Source organism: Rhamphochromis sp. 'chilingali', assembly GCF_963969265.1.
Source record: "Rhamphochromis sp. 'chilingali' genome assembly, chromosome: 2".
Lineage (NCBI taxonomy): Eukaryota > Metazoa > Chordata > Actinopteri > Cichliformes > Cichlidae > Rhamphochromis > Rhamphochromis sp. 'chilingali'.
In genome coordinates this window covers 55319816-55341615 of record NC_137930.1, presented here as the reverse complement: position 1 = coordinate 55341615, position 21800 = coordinate 55319816, and the positions used below count along the sequence as shown (strand labels likewise).

General features: G+C 39.2%; 2 protein-coding genes across 2 annotated transcripts; both read left to right on the top strand.

Annotated features, from left to right (window-relative positions):
• Positions 1 to 470: 470 nt before the first annotated feature.
• On the top strand, positions 471 to 8670 carry saal1 (serum amyloid A-like 1). Its single transcript, XM_080862294.1, has 13 exons — positions 471 to 611; positions 2543 to 2742; positions 2889 to 2990; positions 3613 to 3696; positions 3812 to 3891; positions 4180 to 4239; positions 4320 to 4435; positions 4602 to 4767; positions 4932 to 5014; positions 5129 to 5314; positions 7278 to 7435; positions 7544 to 7636; positions 8302 to 8670. The coding sequence occupies exons 1-13, from the start codon at positions 608 to 610 to the stop codon at positions 8377 to 8379; spliced, it is 1410 nt and encodes a 469-aa protein (XP_080718420.1). The 5' UTR covers positions 471 to 607; the 3' UTR covers positions 8380 to 8670.
• Positions 8671 to 15404: 6734 nt separating this feature from the next.
• tph1a (tryptophan hydroxylase 1 (tryptophan 5-monooxygenase) a) lies at positions 15405 to 21124 on the top strand. The gene is made up of 11 exons (XM_080874977.1): positions 15405 to 16006; positions 17781 to 17915; positions 18016 to 18199; positions 18286 to 18386; positions 18479 to 18546; positions 18628 to 18824; positions 18928 to 19063; positions 19148 to 19274; positions 19385 to 19480; positions 19702 to 19835; positions 19985 to 21124. The coding sequence occupies exons 1-11, from the start codon at positions 15917 to 15919 to the stop codon at positions 20157 to 20159; spliced, it is 1443 nt and encodes a 480-aa protein (XP_080731103.1). The 5' UTR covers positions 15405 to 15916; the 3' UTR covers positions 20160 to 21124.
• The last annotated feature ends 676 nt before the right edge of the window (positions 21125 to 21800 follow it).

The window sequence follows — 21800 nt, the reverse complement described above, 5'->3', positions numbered from 1 at the left end:
TTTTCAGCAAGTAAATTGATATTCCAATAACCTAGATACTACTGTGTACAGTGAGTTCAAGCCCTCATGTTTGCAGAAACATTCTGATAAATGATCAGAATTTTAATATTTCTGACTGTCTGGGTCAAAATTGAATCGAATGAAATCAGTGAGATCAGTGAAATCAGTGAAACCCAGCCCTTTATGTAACTTCATGGACAGAGAAGCTGTTTAGCGGAAGGTGCCTTACAGAAGGAGAAAGAGACATGCTACAAGCCTCTCTGTGCGTTTTGTTTGTTTGTTTGTTTGTTTTTTGCTGTAAGTGCAACAGTTTTCAGAATCAACTTATAATTTTTAAAATATGACACTATCTTGCAGATTCAATCCACTACCAGCTTCGCTTCTCTCACATGTGGACACGTAGTACCGTCTGCGCACTGCAGATGGCGTTATTTATTTGCGGGTGGCAGGAAGCTTGGTCCTGGTTTCACGCATGCGCAGATACCCACTAGTACTAAATGGAGGCTGTTTGAAACAACCGAGCGGCTTGCTGTGGTGGAAAAGTTAAAAGCATCCGATGATATTGCCTTTAATTGCCTGCTAATAACGGTAGTCAAGAGCGGTCAGTATGGGTGAGTTAAAAAGTGTGCGTCTGCCTGCGAAAGTTAGATAGAAATCCACCATTAATAACTAATTATAGCTGTTAGCTTAACCAATGAACGTGAAATGGACAACATTTAGTATTTATAAGCACCACCTTTACCTTTTACTGGGTGTGCCTTTGTTGTTTCTTGATATTTAGCGTTTCAGTATTTAGCATGACACTGAAATGATACAACAAGATTTACTGTAATCTGTTTAAGCTTTGTGTGGTGAACTATAAACTGTATTCAAACCCTGCCACGGTACATTTAACGTTACGTTAACGACAAAGTGCCAGGAGGGCTGGCTGCCTTTTCCTTGTCCGGATAAATGCCTGTAAAATTAAGGTATGCCGTCATTCTAATGCTCCGAGCATGTCAAGCGCAGTGGCTGTCACGTATATGGCACACTTTAAAATGCGATTCATTGCAAACGTCTAATGTAAAAGGCAAACGTAAACTAAAGCACGACTATAACGAAAAGGAAAGGTAAAGTAAACAAGTGAAATAAAAACCTAACAAACTTAAAAGAGTGAATAAGAAAAACCTTGACTGTGGACTTTGGGGGGGGGGAATCTGAGGCTTGACAACAGTCAAGCAGGCTATAACAGAGAAATCCCAGCCACTTTGGGGTTTTAGGTGTGGTTTGGGAGCTGAATATGAGGACATATGTGGAGATAATCGATCTCTAATCTATCATGCAGCTGATCCTTAAAGGGCTCTCAAAAATTATTAAAATATATTGGTTACCAAATTCTTGAGCCATCCTGGCCATATTTTGCTTCCAAGGAGAAAGGGTTTAGTCCAGTCTTTGTACCTGACTATTTTCTGAGAAATATTTTTCCTTGTTTGTTTCTTTGTTTGTTAAGCCACTTAACACGTGACCTATCAATCACCCAAACAACAACAAAAAAAAAAAAGATAACTGACTCAAAATCCAGCAATGGCCTGAAACAGACCTGAGAGATGCGGCTATTACAACTTACATCTATAAATATATTGTTTCATGCATTGTTCAAAACACTAGACTTAAGGAGCACGACGCCCAGCCGAAAACACTTCAAACAAGTTGAGTTGTTGCTTTCACATTATGAGTGTTGGGCCGAAGTTTTGGAGGAAATCTGCAATGTAGCATGCTGCACTGCAACGACAAGCCGAACAACGCATCTCTGTATGAGCTTAATGGCACACTTGATCCGAGACTGGACACTCTGTAGTCAATATTTGCAGACAAGCTAGTTTTCTAACAATCATACAGGAGCAGTAATGATAGCTGAGGAAGCTCTTGCGTGACTGGGGTCAGCTAATGTGTGTCACAACGGGATAATGCCATGTAAGGCCCATATTTAATTCATTTTTAATTATTTAATTTAAATGTAAAAATATAAATAGTAGTTTCGATGTGGTGATAATATAAACTATTCTCTCATTTTTACGGAAAATGCACTATATTGTTATATCCATTGCTAATGATTTGTAACAGGATTTTTAACATTTTGTTTGTGTCACACAGTCTTATTGACAATCAAAAATGACTGGAATTGGATTAACGTGTGTACAGGGAATTATAGTATTTTATATAAGAGGTAATACAAGCAGGGATAATTATTTGTACGTTTTTTGTAGTTGGTAAATGCAAGGAAGTAGCTATTAAAACTCCAAGCTTTTTAACTACAGTTGTACATATGTGGATAGAGGTTCAAGTGCTTTTGTTAGGGTATTAACAGAAGTAAGGGGTAAAATGACTTAGATTTTGCTGCCACTTATTGATGTTAAATTTTTCAATCTGAAGAGATCTGAATAATCACTGAGCCTTTACATCAAGTGCTACGGAGAAGTTTGTAGAAATCAGAAACACCAAAATATTGGCTGATAATCTCCTTCATCATTTCTGTAATGCGTTCCTTGGTTTATTTCCTCAGATGGTGGCGCTGACGGTGCTGGGCAAGTGGAGAAAGAGAGCTCATCCCCTCCAGCTGAAACACAGTCTCCTATCATGGACCGTAACCCATCACCACCCCCAGACGCAGCAGATGGAGCGGAGGACGAAGATGTGGATGCCATTGGAGACACTGTTTACAGCAAGCACTGGCTTTTTAGCACCCTGACTCATCTCATCCATGTAGGCTGGCTGCTGATGTAAACTGAAGTGATAAATATTGCACGTTTCATTCAGCACTTAAGTCATGCATCGGTTTGCTGGTTTGGTAGGTGAAAGTGTGCAGTGTTACAGCAGCATTTGCTAATGTCTGTAAAATTGTCTTGCAGATGGTCACAGAGCATTCAGAAGAGCACTGTGAAGGTCCAATGCAGCTATCTGATGATGAGGAGGAAGACTTGTGCAGAGTGTGGGATATGGCAATGGATAAGGTAGACTTTCTCTTCTGTGTTCCAAAGACCACACACTGTTTGTTTTCCTTGTTAAAGGAGAATAGTTTCATTTGAACAAGTGGCATCGAGGTAAGTATACTGCCCAGAACAGAGAAATCAATTACTCGTTAAAGAAAAATTGAAAAATAACAATAGAATTTGCATTTCTGCAGGTAAACTTTCCAAATACCAAATGATGTTAAAGCTTAAAATATTGCTCTGTCACACATGATGCATACAGCTTGTGTCCTGTTTAATGGCGATCGTGGCTCAAGAGTTGGCAGTTCGCCTTGTAATCGGAAGGTTGCCGGTTCGAGCCCCGGCTCCAACAGTCTCGGTCGTTGTGTCCTTGGGCAAGACAATTCACCTGTTGCCTATTTTTTTACTGCAAGTAGTTTTGTCAACAAACTCAAGTTGGTTTTATCACACCTTGTTTTGGTATGAGTTATTACAACAGAGTTTATAATAGCTATCTTTTTTGCATTTAAATAATTTAATTACAAAGCAGTGCAAATAAAGCTGGTTTCTACCTGCCTGGCTTTCACATGGTCTGCAGTTAAAAGTGATTAATTAAATGTTTATATATTTACTAACTGACTATTTATTTACCACCTGTTTGTAGGATGTGGCTGGTTTTCTGCAGGAATTTAAAGCTGCAGATATTCTTCTAGGAGTGATTTCCAAATCATGTTGTCCACGACTTACAGTGAGTGAAATCCTTTTTTTACGCATACTTTCTCTACCAGAATAAATCCTGTACAATTAATTTATTTTCTACCGGTAATACATTTCTGATACAGTGCTTTCTTTTTTTCCTCTAGGAAATTAGTGTGGGAATCCTTGGGAATATTTCGTGTTTTCCTGAAACTTGTATGACTTTGAGCCAAAATGAGGACTTGGGGTGGGTAAAAAAAAAAAGTTCTTTGATAGATGTTGTGCATCAGGGGTGGGGAACTCCAGGCCTCAAGGGCCAGTGTCCTTCAAGTTTTAGGTGTGTCTTTTATCCAACACAGCGGATTCAAATGTTTAAATTATCTCCTCAACAAGTTCTCCAGATGTCTGGTAATGACCTAATGGTTTGTTGACCCAGGGTGATATCCAAAACCTGCAGGACACTGGCCCTTGAGGCCCAGAGCTCCCCACCCCTGTTGTACATAAATGGGTTTCAATCTACTCTTTGTGTCCACAGGTCTGTGGTGCTGCTGCTTCTGGGAGATACCGATCCTCCAACACTGCTGGAAACAAGCAGGTGCGATTTGCATTTTATGTAGACGTGTGAAATAGAGAAACGGAACGAGAAATATTCATATTTCCTCATGATGTTTGCAGATTGCTGCTGACCTGTCTTTCTCAGAAAGATGTCTGTTCACTGTGGCTTCAGCGAATACGACAGCACACATCTGTGCGCTCCAATCTCTGTTTCATCATGTGCAGCTCCACCAATAGTATTTATTTTTATTCTGTTTAATTCCAGTTTTAGTCCATTTCTCCAGTAATAACCTGGTTACTTGTATTGTTTGACACTGCAAGTCCCTGTGACGCTTATAATTATTGTTGACATGAGTGTGTTGTAAACTTACCATTATAAGTATATACTGAATGTGTTTACAGCGGATCTGCTTGAGAAGGTGGGAGAACTAGTTGACAAATTGTTTGACCTTGATGAAGAGTTAATGAAGAGTTGGATCACAGCTCAGCCTGATGAGGAGCAGGGGGATGATGGTGAAAGCCATCTGGAGATGACCTCATGTCTTCTTGAAGCAGCCAAGCAGCTCAGGTGGGAATCTGAATCTGTTTTATGAAGTATTTGTATTACTGTTTTTGATGACGCATATCATTTAACCAGGCTCTTACTGCAGAGTTAAACTAAATACAATGTACTTGTGAAATTAAAGGTGAGGTTGATTGTCAAGAATCCACAGTTGTAAATTGTTTTCACAGATCAGAGAGTCCGAATGGCCTAGAGGTTTACCTTCATATCCTCCAGTTACTTACAACTATAGATGAGGGGATTCAGGTTTTTGGTGAGACATTTCAGTACTAAAAGGTCTTTATTGAAATCTTGTTCTTAAACCATTATCAGATAACAATAGAGAAGCGGTTGCCTTTTAAAATTAGACTTTGTGTATTTCTTCTAGCTGCTTCTGATGGACCGGGGAAATCTGTGTGGGAGTTTGTCTGTGACGTCGTGTGTGAGGACCTCTGCCAACCAAATGATCTTCCAGTTGTACTGCATGAACAGAAAAGCATTCTGGTCCAAGCACTTGCTGTGCTGCAGGCTCTTTATAAATGTCACGATGAGTGGTGCAGCAAAAGTGACACAAGTAAGTTTTCATAAAGCTACACTGATGTTTAGCTGCACAGAGAATGTTGCCGATAATAATAAGTCCTCTTGATAGCCATACAGGAAGTGAAGAAAGCAGATTTTGTGGTCACCCCATTGTTTGAATAATTAGTTTAAACGAATGTTGCTGTATATCACGGTATGATTTTCAGTGCCATCCTAAAATTAGACTTGTCTGTCTGTTAAGCTGTTGTCATATTGAAGCCTAAAACACCACCAGAGGTCACCAGTGTTCACAAACATTCAGCTGAGCTCATTAAGCTGTGAGCAGGGGTCCGTTCTTCGTACCTCGCTTACTACATCCAAGATCAAATCATCGCGCCAACTTTGAGCTCGCTATTCCGGTTCTCCAAACACACCTGTTGTTGATGATTAGTATAGCTGGATGAAGTAATGTGAGATCACTGGGTGGCTTAACAGGGGCTACGCATCGATAGTAGAAACATTGATCGGCAACCCTTTGATTGGTCGGCGAAAATGTCGAAGGAGCGCGCTCAGTATTTTTCGGCAGCAGAGCAAGAACTCTTGAGTGAGGGATTTCAGGAGTTTCAGAGTTTAATCAAAACGCAAGGGAACACTGCAAAGGCTGCAAAAGCAAGGAGAGAGGGCTGGCAGAAAGTTGCTGACAAATTAAACTCGTAAGTAATTTAATAATAATACTAATGGAGTGGGTTTATATAGCGCTTTTCAAGGCACCCAAAGCGCTTTACAATGCCACTATTCATTCACTCTCACATTCACACACTGGTGGAGGCAGCTACAGTTGTAGCCACAGCTGCCCTGGGGCAGACTGACAGAAGCCAGGCTGCCATATCGCGCCATCGGCCCCTCTGGCCAACACCAGCAGGCGGTAGGGTAAATTTATTATATTATATTACATTATATCCTCTTTCACATTAGAGCCACAACAGGACCCACTAGAACATGGGAACAAGTAAAAGTGAAATATAAGAATATTCTACAGAATGGTAATATTTATCGCTTATATTGCTTTTAGTCTCTTGAAAAGAGACCCTGGAATAATCTGTTTGTTTGTTTATCACAGCAACCAAGAAAAGGGCAGAGAACAAAAAGACAGGTGGTGGTCCTGCACCCCCTCGTCAACAAGTTGGTTAAGTAAATAATACCCTCACGGGAAAATCGATATCTCTCTATGAGCACACTGTCGCGCTGAGCTAAAGGATCCTGTCTATCCCGCAATATACGCTGAATTCTGAAAACTCTCCTTATCAATCTTGCACCTTCCGCAATGGGTGGCTCGCGTATACGGACAGGACATGGCTGCGACAGGCTTCCCAAATCCACCTTCGCTTTTATAGCCGTGGTCTCTCATCTTGATTACACGAAGTAATTTACTATTACTACTCTAAAATATGAATTACATCTGAAATAATCAAATACATGAAATAGAATGATTAATAGTACATTTCCCATTTTTTAGGAAATGACCTGTATGTATCTGTATGAAATCAATAAAAGAATCAAGTACTGCATTATCTTTAGTTACATTGATAATATTTATTTATGGTAAAACAGTGGTAAAATGTCACTGTTGCTTTCGTATAAATGAAGCGGACATACCTGAGTGGCTGCGATCTAATCCTGTTTACATAAAGTAAGCCTGCTCCCGAGCAGGTTTACGCTTACGGATCTGTTGCTATGACAGCAAGTCCCGGATTAGCTTCGGAGAACCGAACGATCCAAGATCACACGAAATCGTCAACAATCAAATCCAGCTAACTTACTTAGCGAGGTATGAAGAACGGACCCCAGAACTGCAAACAGTAAACAAAGATTAAACTGTGTGGAAGTGTTTGGGCTTTAGTCTCTTTGAAAAGGATGACCCATCTGTGCAGTTTCAGTTTTTTGGGTGATGAATGAATATACGGTAAACATTATTTTGTTTTTTTTAATTTGCTGCGTTTTTGGTTGAATACCTCTAGGTTTGCCTCTCATTGGGAGCATCTTGCGGGTATGCCAGTACCAAAATGAGTGCAAAGACGGCAGTGCAAACAAAGAAGATGAAAAAGATGAGCACCTCGAGACTGTTGCAGAGATCACAGCAGAGTTTTTGGCTGACCTCTTCATTCACATTCAAAAGGTAATATTTAGGGATTTATTTTGCTCACTTTTGTGGGCCAGATCATTTTAATCAGCAGCCAGTAAAAACCAAGGTTTAAATATGGATTTTTTTTACCCCCCATTTTAGGACACAGTTGCAGATTTGGTGAAGAAAGTTTACCTCACAGAGAAAACCTGCCTCGCAGCTGCTGCCACTTTACTTCCCAAGTTTAAGAATTCAGTAAGTGCTCCTTCTAAATGGTTAATTTACAATGAGACACGTACATGTGAATAGATACCGTTCAAAGGGGTTTAGGCCGTTTTAAGTTAACTGAGGTTTCATTTGCACAAACACAACAAACTGTTGTTTTGTCAGAAATAACGGGACAACTTGTCAAATATTTTAACACAGACTTATTGCTTTTACTTGAGAAGGATGAACTCATGTTACAGAGTTACAGTCAGATTTTTAAGACCTGGAGTCCTTGTAGGTATGTTACAGTGAGTCACAGTTCATCATGAAATCCTAAAACCTTCTGATTAAAATTCAAATTTATATTATTTTGAAAAGATTTATTGAGAAAAAAGATTTATTCATAGCAAAATGAACAATGACATTCTTCACTGGGTATAAAAAGCAAATGCTCAGAATTTCTAATACTTTAATACCTTTGGTGGGTTTTCAAGATACAATACTACTATACTATTTAAAAAACATCACATAATACTTGTCCAGATGTAAACTGTAGGCAGAAATTGTTGACCTGTAATGCTATTAATACAGCAAAAGACTTATTTTAGAGCTCGTGTCAGATCAGGATGTGTGATGGACTGCTGCCATACTCCCACAGCTCCTGTGGAAAATAAACATTATGTTTCCACCCTGCCCTTCCTCCTCTTGTGCAGTTTCAGCACCTGCAGACCGTGTTGTCAGAGGCTGATCCCCAGTTGGCAGATGTGATAAGGACACAGTGTCCCGTCTGAAGCACCCTGCAGATCAGTGTTCAGCACTCATTCAGACTCTCACCTCTGCTTTTTATAGCAGCCAGTATTTCCTCTCCAAAGATCCTGCCTCAAAACGAGCTATTTGCATTTCCACTGGAAGGACAACATCACGAATGACAAACTGTCATGTATTTGAATATTGTAAGCTACTTTTAAGTTAAGTCTGGAAAATTAAAGTTTGGGTTTGTTTGTTTTTTTAAGCCTTTTTTAAGAATACTATTTTTGTATTTAATTACAGACAGTGTTTAATTAAAAGTAATTTGTCTTTAAGCCTTTTTTAGTGTTTTTTCATGTAGAAATTGCAAAAAAACAGCTGAATAATCTGCAATGAGGAATTCAAGTCATTATTAATACTACGTTCTGATTCCAGACTAGGAATAAAGTATTTTTCTTAACATTCAGCTTCAGTCAACACAATTTAGAGCTTTTAAGACAGCCAACTGGCACTAAAATTTAATAATGTCAAACCACAATTTTAAGTGTTTTTTTTATATAAGGTAGTAGTTATATATTTGGTTATAAGTAAATGAACTCACTTTGGTTATTTAAATGCTTCTGACTGTTTCTTTTTTCTTTCCTTGTGTCTGTCAGGAACATACACAGGAGAAAATATCTTCTCACAGGCTGAGAAAAGAAATTTCTAACCAAACATTAACAAACCTGTATGCTTACTTCTAAAATACTTCAAAATGCACTGTTAAATATTCTAAATGTATGTATATTTGATTAATTCTAGATTTTTATATAATTAAATTTAAAAAATATAAATATTTATTTAAGATAAAACTGAGATAAGTATATGGGCTCACCTTTTTAAGCATATGAGTAATGATGCTAATGCTGATGACAACATCAAGTGTTTACCAGAGGGTGACAGTCACTCTTGTAAGGACAATAAAATTAGATGAAAGGCTTGAGCCTGGCAACAATGAACTCATTTGGTTTCCAAATACCCCATTTCGCCCACTCATTGAGAAGAGCAGGAGAACCTGCGCATTTCCAGCAAAGCTCAGGAAGGCTCTGTGAATATAGCAGCTTTTTAATTAAAGCTTGGATTGATGTGAACGCTCTTTCTAATGGAAATCCCGAGTGTACGTGAGACAGATCGCCCTATGTGGGGGGAGAAAACACAGAACAAAACACGTGTTTGAGCGTCAGCTACACCCATGATCCACGTAGGTTGAGGTAACCAGTGTCTTGATCTAGACGTCATGACCTGTTTGTGCTGTAAATGGCTAGAGTGTAATCACGCTTGGCCTGTCAAGCTTGCTTGTAGCCAGTGACTTGCACTGTGCTCGCTACTCTGTCTCGGAGCCTCGCTTCCAGGCGTGTCATGTCACTGAGATCAGGGTGAAGCCCAGATGTTTCCTGCTGCCCTGCCAAACCTTATTGTCGGTCTGCCATTCTTCATGTAGAGTTGATATGATCCGACTCTGTGAACACAACACAGCAGGCTGTTCGCTGCGTGGATGGCGTATTATACACATCACTGGCACTGAGGCATGTCAGATCTGTCTGAGCCTGATGTTGGATGTCAGTGATTTCTTTGTTTTTTGCCCACAAATGTGTTGGTCTTTTAAATGACATAACATTTTCCCTCACACTGAATTTTGGATTAACCTTAAGGTCACGTCCTGTGAAAGGGCTTTTATAAAGCACTGACATAAAACACTGACATGGAAATGTTCTCTTTGAGAGACTGAGGAGTTAATAAAAGTCTCTTCTACACCAAGAAACAGTCATTAAACATTAAATTGAGGGACCGCATCAATGAAATTAGAAGACTATTTAAGATTAAAAGGAATTTGTCAAAATCAGCAGACGTTTAATTTTTATGATTTTGTGACTTGATCTTTCAATGTGCTTTAAGTGCATTTTCTAAAGCCAGGGTTATCATAATTGAGCTGTCACAAGTGTGCAGAATGGCCCCAACACTGTTCTAGCGGTTGTTGCTGGGGGTGGATGAGCGATAATGAAGGGATGAAGAATGCGTGTGCAGCGTCACGTCCCCATCCTTTGATTCCAAGGCCCGTCCTATTCAGATCCGCCTGGTTAAGGCGTGTTAATAAAGACGCGTGATGCAGTGGGTGCAATCAAAGCCCCCTTCAGTTCATTTCCTGAGTTCCCTGGCTTTCTATCTCTTGTCAACAGATTGACAATGAAAATGTTCCCCTCACGTTATCCCTGGATATCAAAGCCTCTGACCTTTGCTGCTCGCAAAAAAGTGATGTGGCTACGACGATATTTGCGTTTGCCTTAACTGCCTTTTGTGCTTCTTTAATAAAGTTATCAAGGAAGGATATTGTAATGATAAAATACACAGCGTGGGCGCTACTTAGCAGCTCAATCTCTTTTATAGAGAGGTGGAAAGGTTTTGAATCACCAAATAAATGAATTCAAATATAATGATATAATAATTATAAATTAAGAATGAATTAATCTGTGTTTCATATTTGTTAGACATCAGCCTATGAGAGTTATATTTGCTTGCCTTGATCTGGACGTCATCATTAGAGTGTAAAAGGCTTATATGAAGGCAAATGATTTCATAAAATAAATTAGTATCACATAAGTAAATTAATTAATATATTTTTGTTTTTTCAAGAAGTGCTGTGTTAAAAAACATCCTTTATATTTTTCCTTGAATTATGTTTTAAGCTGCTTGTATTGGTGAATCTGTTACATTTAGGGATGCAATACTGCCATTGCCATCACTTTAACTAATTGTGTTTTTTACATGATCTGATATGACACCAGAATAAACAGAACATGCGGAACATGTTCAGTGATGCTCTATCATTTTTTTGCATCACGTCCAACGCGTCTGTTTTGAATGCAGCAGGTGTTTATGGGTGCAGCTCTAGCCGGTTCTTGTGTACACTGACGCCTGTCACCAAGTGGCATATGTTGCTGTTTGTTCTGCATTGAAAGAAATGGAGCTAATTAAAGAGAAGCAGCCCTGTCACAGGAAGTGTACGCAAGCTGACCATTCATTGCTCTGATTAGTTAGTTGTTGAAACAGAGCTCAGGATTAGGTGAAAGACTGGAATTCTATTGATGAAGTGCTATTAGAAGACCTTGGATATTTGGAAATTCAAACACTGGTCTTATAATCAGCTGCTGGGAAGAGAGCACAGATATCCCATCCCACTGGTAACGTTCATCTTCCTACAATATGAAAAGAAACATTCGCTCAAATTATTTAATTTATACCCACTCGTGTATCTGAGCTTTCCTATGAAATGCAAGTCCTCACTATTGATATACCATTAAAAGAAATTTGGTGTGGCTGAGTTTGTTCAATAAAACACATTAAACGAATTCCAATAATGTCTTTATTAATAACTTTTATTATTTAGGAAGAATAATCAGTACTTTACTTGAACTGAAGCCTGTCAAATTACAAAATTGTATATCAAATAAAATACAAATTACTCGATTCATTAATAAATAAAGTTACTATAAAATCACACAATTAACTAATCAAATTACTGTGATATTAAATAAAGCCTTAATTGTAAGGGTAAATTGCCTTTCTTTTTTTCTAACTCTACAAAATCTGTACGTGTCCAGTGTGAATGGTTACATATGTATTTATAATTACATCGTATATAACAGCGGTCCCTAACCCCCGGGCCTCGGACCGGTACCGGTCCGTGAGTCGTTTGGTACCGGGCCGCGAGAGTTGAGGCTCATGTGTGAAATGTATGATTTTCAGGGTTTTTATCGGTTTTCGGTGTTATTTTGTTATCGTTTTGATCGTTAACTCGGTTTTCCTGGGTCTTTTCACGTGTGTTATGAATAAATCTTCTTTTTTCCAGTACCGGTACTAGTTTTTGTTGTATTTATCCACGACACATTAAAGGCCGGTCCGTGAAAATATTGTCGGGCATAAACCAGTCCGTGGCGCAAAAAAGGTTGGAGACCGCTGGTATATAACACAGCACAGCATAGCAGGCAGTTGTAGTTAATCTTTATATCAGCATATAAATGCTAGCACATAATAGCACACCAAAATAGTTACATTCAGTCTGTATTTAAGCTCCTCGTTAGATCTTGATTAATCATGATCTTTTATGATAAATAAGTGTTTCTTATCTCCAAAAGTTGATTCTGTTCATCTGGACGTAGCGTTATGAGACAAAACGTTTCTCCCACAAAACGCTACATCCAGATGAACAGAATCAACTTTTGGAGATTTACTTTCCTGGATGATTGAGAATGCATCAAGAAGTGTTTCTTATCTTTCTTATTGCATCCCAAACAAACAGGCATGTTTGATCATGTTTTTTTCCAGCATTTACTTCTTTATTGTGTAGTTTTTGCTGTGCTGCGTATGTGTAGCTGTTGTTGGTGTATACTGATCATGTGAGTGCAAATGTAAACCTTGTATTTCTAAACTAGGGAAGGACTCAGTGCATCAAAAGGTGGCATCTGCCCTGCTGAAGTATCATTAAGCAAAACCTCCTGCACTGTGACCCCTGACCTCTCCTTGGAGAGTGCACCATGAATGCTCATTGTTATTGTAGTGAGTTAGTGTTGTTCTTTTTCCAAACACTCTGTGAGATATAGTAAGTTCTAATACACATAATGCGCGTGTTAGCCATAGCCATGGGTGAGATTAGCCAGAGAGATCTCTTGCAGCTTGATGCTCAGACACTGTGAATAAATCCCTCTGATTAAAGGGAACAGAACTGGGACAGACTGGCTACCATGCAGCTTTAACGCGCTCAGTCACGTCTGTCACAAACCACAGGAATAAGAGTGTGTACAGTGACTTATGTGCTGCGTTTTCCTTTGAAACTTAAAAAACAACTGTGCTTGCACAATGAGCCTAGCAGGCCTATTAGAGAATCCCATGGCTGGTTTCTTCTAAAGTAGGTTATGTTTCTGTAATCGGATGTGTTAATGTGTTGAGTAGTCTCATTATCTTACTCTAGAAGAGCATGAAAAGCCTCATCAAAAGCTGGAAGAAATCTGTTTTGAGTCTAAGAGTATTTGAGTTCAAGAAAAAAAAGAGTATAAGTAGATGTATTTCTGTAACTATACCAAAAATTGCACATTTAACTTGAAACTTTAGAAGGTTTGTGTGATGAGTGTGTTCACAAAAGAGGTTTTGCATAATTTTCATGATATAATTTCCAATAATATAATTATTATACTTCAGCTGGACAACAGGGTTTCAGATTGATGTTTATTATTAGCTATATTGTTGCACTGTAGCATTTCATCTTAATTATCAAGAGACTACTGTTCACATAAGAGAGGTGAGTCATCAGGAGAACGAACTAGAATGAGCCATCTTATTCATGCTGCACTCTCTGACCCTTGTTGGCTTAAAGCATCTCAGTGCATCTTGAGTCAATTCCCCTCTGAGTGGTGAAGCAGAAACGGCACGAGCCACTAGTCATTGTTAATAAGAGTTTAGATTTTTGTTTAAACGTGATTTAAAAGAAAATTATATTCCCAACATAAGACAGGAGGGGACAGATAAACCGATGCTTTTTAAACTGGATCCAACATGAACTCTAATAGCCTCTGACACTCATTAAACAAAGGGGAGCTGGTCCTGGAGCTGTCAAGATGCAAGGACATCAAAGACATAGACAGGGCCTGTGCAGCATAAAAGTCAGATCTGTGGAAATTATATTATGAGGGAATTTGGATGTGCTCGGTGCGCTGTGTGCAACACCGTCTTACTTGATTCTTGAAAGGTACCGTTCGTTAGAGAGCCCTGAACGATACTGACACACTGTTCATTAGGCTGCTTTCCTCTCCTCGTGCTCAAGAGGCAAGACACAATACTTTGCAGAGGAAAAAAATGTTCCATCTATTAATATTTCTCTAGTGGCCACAATACCTGCCAGAGCACTCTTTATTGCTTTACACAGCAGCAGTCTTCTTAATAACCTTCAACATATTGTGGTGTAAATAAAGAGCCTCTGGATTACAAAGACTTTTATCAGAGGTCTAAATTGCATCATATGGAGATTGATTTATTCTTAAAAAATGATCTGCGCTGATTCCTTCATATTTTATGACATGTTGAATCAGTTTAGTTTTTTTCTAGCAGTGCACCAAAATGACAAACACAGACATATACAAATATATATATAGTGTATTTTTTTAGGTTTTGTTTTTTCTTCCTATTGCTAATAAATACTATTATTATGTTCTTAAAATTAGGATTGAGGAAATTGGGAAATTTAACTTCTAACTTATTACAAATCCTTAGGTTTAAAAAGCTGGGTATCTGAACTTAAACGGTTAACTGACATTTTTATTTCATCTCCCTAAATAAACAACAGAGTTCCTGTTTCAGTGCTTCTTACCATAATGTAACTTAATAAAATTCTGATTTGTTTATGTTCAGCCTGTGTTTTGTTACCCAGGGTGTGCATATTGTGTTTGCACAGTGAAGCAGAAATGTTCACCTTCTACATGGAAGCAATAAGGAGCTTAAGCTAACAGTAAGGTAAACATGTTTACGCGTTCTTTGCTACAAACTTTATGGCCACATCACATCAGTGCGAGTCTTAAGAGGCTGTCAGGTGAACACTTCTAGCTCTATCTTACACAACATCTGAGGAGGAAGTTCCCTTCATTGCCCGCTTGGGTTGTGTAAAGCATCTGTCCGTGTCACGAGTGACACAGCCCAGGACCACCTGAGACAAACAGCATGTGCATTAGCCACATGTATCATCACATTAGATCAGCGAGCAGCTAAAAGAGCTTGCTAAGAGCCAGAGACATGTCACCCGTCCTATGTGTAAGGTGACTAAAGCTTAAGAGTAAACAGTGGTGTTATCTGTTTAAAGTAATGAGGTCTCTCACGTCCAGCGCCGCTTCACCTTGATTCTGTCTGTAGAGGCCTCTGAAGCTCTCTCTGCTTTCTGTCTTGATCTCATTTAAAAAGGTGCATTGTGTTAAAGAATGGAAAGCATGCAGATTATGGCTGTTATGTGCAAGAACTTAGAGGAGCTTATGGTGCGGGATTTCGAAGTGGGGGGGAGCATGTTTGGATCACTGGATGGAAGGCTGGTGGGCTACTTAAATCTTAAACCTCAATCTTTTCTTTGTCTCAGGGTGTCAGCAAGCAATAAGAATGACCTCTGTGTACCAATCTAACATGAGTTCACATTTAACATATTTAGTAATAGCTAAACAATTCAAACATTAAAAGAGAGAGAGAGAGAGAGCAAAGCTTCCTAATAGGCGTGAAACGTGATTGGTATTCTCCTGGTAAAATCTGATTTCGTGACTGATCGGGCCTTTAGGTGAATTAAAAAGACACCCCTTTCCCCCTAATGATGTGGGCGGTGCTGCTGCTCCTTTTCCATTTGCTGCTTTGGGTGAGCTTATTGCCCCCTCCCTATTTCTCAGTGCGGTTAAATAGCACGGCGCGCCACTCCACTGGGTAGACACCCCACTTTGCAAAGAGGAAAGCCAACTAAATAAAAAGGCCTGAAAGGGGAAAAACAAAAAACAAAAAAAACAAGAACAGCAGCACTTTAACATGTACTCAAACAAAATCGAAGGACCACGTAGAGGAAGATCTTTTGACTCTATGAACCTCGGCTTTGAAGAAAAACTGCTGAACAATGAGGTAAGAACTTCACAGAAAGAGAAGAAGGAGGAAGGTTTTATTATTCTATCTTAAAGAAACCCCTTTATCTTCGATCAAATCAATAGAAACAAACAAGATGAAGAACTTTTGCTTTGTTTTGTTTTTAAGTGACTTTTTTGGACAGTGGTGGGGAGATCTGTGCGGGTCATCTTATCGAATAAGCTTTCACTTTGTCGTCAGCGCAGATTAATTTAAGCCGTTTTGTTATACCGTAATTTACGTCAAAGAGTTAAGAGGGTTAAAGAAAGAGAGACCTCTGAATTTGGTATGATAAAAGACACTTCAGTGCTCATGCTGAGCACCATTCGCAGACAGAGGAGATAAAAGATAAACCGATCAACCTGCAGTATGTGATGTCTCCAAGCACATGCAAGGGGAAAATAGAAAACGCTGACAGGTACTCCAGGACAATATCGCAGCTGCTTTAGACATGGAGATAAAACGAAAAACACACATGTTTAAACTGGAGTAAAAGAAATCAACGACGTTTAAGGCAGATTTTACAGCGGAACACGTTACTAAATCCTATTAAAGTAAAAGCTGGACAAATTATACCCCCATGCATGCAAATGTGATCACACCTGTTTTAAAAAAAATCTAACATTTTTTATGTTTCTCGTTTATACCCCTGGATTTAAAAAAAAAAATCGTATTTATTTCACAACTATAAAAAGTAAAGTATTTGATGAGGGGAAGCGATGTTCTCCCACTTAACGGCCTAAAAAACGTGCGCGCTGTAGTGATTAAGCGCTTCCCTAACGTGTGGCGAGATTTCAGAGTGGAGGGGAGCTAATAATAGGCTTCCCCGCTCTCCAAATGAGATTGCTGTAAGGCGATTCTTTGAGACAGAGACAAGTTCATCTTCGTTAAACCGAGACGCAAAACGTTGACCTCGGGCAGCGTCCTGATCCAGACTCCATGCACTAATGCTTTCAGGGATACTACCGGCAAGGGCTCACCGAAAACTGGTGTGCCGCGCGGTCTACACCATGTACGAAGGGCGAAATGTGGTAGGAAATAATTTAACTGAATTTAATTGTCTCACGTGAGGGGCGTGATCCTTTTAATCCAGTCTAAACGTTGGACTTTGGCATTATGTACCTATTGTTTGATGACAAATTCGAAAGTTTTTGGGGGGGGAGCGCGGGTTAATTTTTTTAAAAAATACCTCAATAAGCAGTATACAGGTAGAGTAAAGGAGAAGACTTTGGAGTCAATCAAAACAGATTAGTTATTCTGTGCTGTTGGCATCTTAACAGCCTCGCTGCTAAAATCTGAGGCAGGATTAAAATAATTTTCCCCTGGCGTGTGCAGCGCGCACAGGCACGCGTCAACGTGAGAGCGCTATCCGAGGTGCTGAACTGGACAAAGAAGTTGGTCAGCCTTAATCTGAGCCCTGCCTGTGCGCATGCACTGCACTTCCATTACTCATTTTTTACACCAGCGATGTCAAGAAAAAGCCAATGATTCCCTTTAGAGTAACAAATATACCTGCCAGTGTATGTTTTAAAGACTGACTGACTGTCTGCAACTCTTTATATTTATAGGATTATTATTGTTGTTATTTAGGATGGTTTTATAGTCTTAAGTAATTAGAAGCTCTGCATCAAGTCTGTGGATAAGTGCAATATGTAGACTTAATTATTATTTTAAAGACAGTTTAGATTGGCTAGCAAAAGTTCATTTGCTCCACTGTTTTTTTTCTCCCTATTATACACAACTGAATCTCTCTGTCTTTGTTGATCATTTTCAGATAAACAAGTCAACCTTCACCAAAATTGAAGAAAACAACGAAAAGAAGAATTCATCAGAGAAAGGGAGAGCGACAATCATCTTTTCCTTGAAGAATGAAGTTGGGGGACTTGTAAAGGCACTCAAACTCTTCCAGGTACATCCCCCAAACCCTGCTCCTTTTTACAGAATGACTTGATTGCGACACATTGTTAGCTTTGAAATGAATAAAGAATTCTTTTGTTTTATTCTCGCAGGAAAACCACGTGAACCTTGTACACATTGAGTCCAGGAAATCCAAAAGACGCAACTCTGAGTTTGAAATTTTTGTGGACTGTGACAGCAACCACGAGCAACTGAATGAAATCATCCAGCTGCTGCGGAAGCATGTGAATGTGGTGGATATGGAGCCTCCAGATAACTCCTGTCTACGCGAGGAAGGTGAGAAAGTAGTGAGTGAATACACTCCAGATGCTGAATTAAAGGTACAACATTAAATTTGAGCACCTTTTTTCTTCTGTTCTCAGATATGTATGAAGTACCCTGGTTCCCAAAGAAGATTTCAGACTTGGATAAGTGTGCTAACCGAGTCCTGATGTATGGATCTGAACTGGATGCTGACCATCCGGTACATTATCAACCCGCTGCCTCACTTCAGCAAACAAAACAAAACTCTCTTAAAATGAAGCATTCTTATATTTTTACATTTCTCTTTATCAGGGTTTCAAGGACAATGTCTATCGGAAAAGGCGAAAGTATTTTGCAGATCTTGCCATGGCCTACAAACAGTAAGTTTTGATCTATTTAAATGTCTATTGTATTTTTAAAAAAATCATGATTCTTATGGAGTTTTTTCTGTCTTTTTCCAGTGGAGATCCCATTCCTCGTATTGAGTTCACACAGGAGGAAGTGAAGACTTGGGGTGTTGTGTACAGGGAGCTCAACAAGCTGTACCCTACCCACGCCTGCCGGGAATACTTGAAGAACTTGCCACTGCTGTCCAAATATTGTGAATGTCGGGAGGACAACATCCCTCAGCTGGAAGATGTGTCACGCTTCCTCAGGGGTAAATTATCAATTTTGATTAAAATATTCCTTTGATTTAAATCATTTTGTTCACTTTTAGCGGTGCAATCACTCAATGCAATATATTTTCACTATCTTTCTAGAACGTACTGGATTTACCATCAGGCCTGTGGCAGGTTACCTGTCCCCCCGTGACTTTCTTGCTGGTTTGGCATTCCGCGTTTTCCACTGCACCCAGTATGTGCGGCACAGCTCCGACCCCTTGTACACCCCTGAACCGTGAGTACTAGCCAACACTATATCTAAATATGTAATCTAAATGTTAATTTTGGTTTTAATATTTGGTTTTCTTTTATTATTAAGGGACACATGCCATGAGCTGCTGGGCCACGTCCCGCTGCTGGCAGAGCCCAGCTTTGCTCAGTTTTCTCAGGAGATTGGTCTCGCTTCACTTGGAGCCTCCGATGATTCAGTTCAAAAACTGGCCACTGTAAGAGTCACTGCTGCAATCTTCTTTTCAAACAATATTTATGAAGATATTTCTTTTTTAAAATCCAACAAGGTCGTCCTAATTGCTTGTGTTCTTCTTCTGGGTTGCAGTGCTATTTCTTCACTGTGGAGTTTGGTCTATGCAAACAAGAGGGGCAGCTGCGAGCTTATGGAGCTGGACTTCTGTCATCTATCAGTGAGCTCAAGGTAAAGACATCCAAACAGGATGGTAGGATGGTACAGTGGGCACCTTTACCCAAAGAGCTTTAAAAACACAGACAGAATAGTCTTTTTACGTTACAAACTTGATCATATTCCACCTTAGGACACACAATAAATAATCTTTTTTTGTTGAGAAAATATAGATGCACATTTATTAAATGATCAACTTGTGTTTTCAACATCTCCACTGTGTCTCTCTCTGACAGCATGCACTCTCTGGTAATGCAAGGATAATGCCTTTCGACCCCAAAATTACATCAAAGCAGGAATGCATCATCACAACGTTTCAGGATGTCTACTTTGTGTCAGACAGCTTTGAGGAGGCCAAAGTCAAAATGAGGTGAGCTTAATTGTAAAGACTGTGTTGTAAAGACTACAACACTCAGCATTTAACGTATACATTATAATATATAGGTAGACCCAGCAAGAATAGCTGTAAGCTTTTTAAGCTAAACTGCTGATAGCATATTATTTAATATTGTGTTTCAGGGAGTTTGCCAAGACCATCAAGCGTCCCTTCACGGTTCGATACAACCCCTACACCCAGAGTGTGGACGTGCTAAAAGACACTCCCAGCATCAACAGTGTGGTGGAGGAGCTGCGACACGAGCTTGACATCGTCGGTGACGCACTCAGCCGGCTGAACAAACACCTGGGTGTCTGACTGCGCACAGTTCACATGGAGTTACACTGACAGTCTGTCATCCCCGGCACTGCTGTAGAGACGTTGCTTGTGTGTTGTCCTTTGCCAGTAACATGAATGTGCGTCGTTTTTTTTTTTTGCAAAAATGTTCTGTCGTCTCCACTGCATGGTTTATATAGCTTACACAATTTACAGGTGCACTAGGTATGTTTAGACGCTAACTTTAAGATATTTGACAAACCCAAAGAGCTGCTTAATCTGAGGTACTATTTGGCTTCTATATTCCAAACAGTTTATGTGCTTTGATGGTACTTCAGTTCACTTTTGAAACACTTCCAGCTGTTACAGACACCTCCAATTGTTATTTCTGCTTTTGTATATGATTGTGTGAGTTTTCTTTTCTTTTTTTTGTAAATCATTTCATTCTTCTTCTTCATGTTTAATACTCCTCTCTTCAGTGAAATGTTTAAAATGTACCTTCTTTGTATTTGTCTTTTGGTGTGTGTGTGTGTAATATTCCTTTTTTGTGTGCTGTTGAGGGAAATTATGAAAGTGACACCTTTAACTAGCTGTTCTTATAAGAATGCTCTTGTGATTGATTATGATCGATTTGACCCATGTCAGCGATTACTTTACAGTGATGATTTTTAATACTTCCTCTTGAATTGAATTCAGTTGTAGAACTCCAGAAATCAAGACATTATTTTTCTACTGTAAAGAAATATAGAAATTAGAACTAGGTTATGAATCAAACAAGAAAAAAAATGAAAAAAAAAGTCATTTGTGTGTTTATAGCATGCCAAAACAGTTGTTTAATTGTTGATTTATTACTTTTATTAGTTTTTGTGGATGTAACTTTGTTATTGAACCCTGAGAATGCTGCTGCTGTTGATGATAGACATGCAAGATGATGGCAGCGAAGACTCTGAAAGTGATTATAACAATTATTTTGAGGCTGGAGTTTGCAAAATCTCAATAAAGTGTTGCAGAAAAAATATGCCTTTGATTTGAGAGCCAGGACGCTTATTACCTAATGAAAAAGTCCAACTGGGAACAGAACTTTCCAAGATAGGTAGCAGAAAAATCAATAATGACTCTTAAACGCATTTCGTGGACACGTAAATGGCGTCATACAATTTCATTTTTATTATGTTGTTATTATTATATTATATTTATATTATTTATTTATACTTTGAGGATCTGATGAATGAAGAAAATGAGAAAGAGAGTTAGTGAATCTGGAAGTACAAAGGATTATTAAGGAGAAAGAGGATGAAGACTGGAAAGGTGCTAGGTCCAGATGATAAACATGGAGATAAAGCACATGCCAGGGTGCAAATAGTGGAACCGCACCAGAGAAATATGTGAGGGTGGCGCAGGACATCTATGAGGACAGCAAGACAGTGGTGGGGGTGGGATAACATCAGAGACTAGCCCTTGTTGTTTTCAGTGGTTGGTGGGCAGACTGACAGAGGTCAGGCAGGAGTCTCTGTGGACAATGATGTTTGCAGACAGCAGTATGATTTGTAGTGAGAGTAGAGCAGGTGGAAGACAGCCTGGAGAGATAGAGGTATGCTCTGGGGAGAAGAGGAATTAAAGTCACTAGAAGGAAGACAGAATAAATATGTGTGAACAGTGAAGATGACAGGAGGAGAGGCAGCA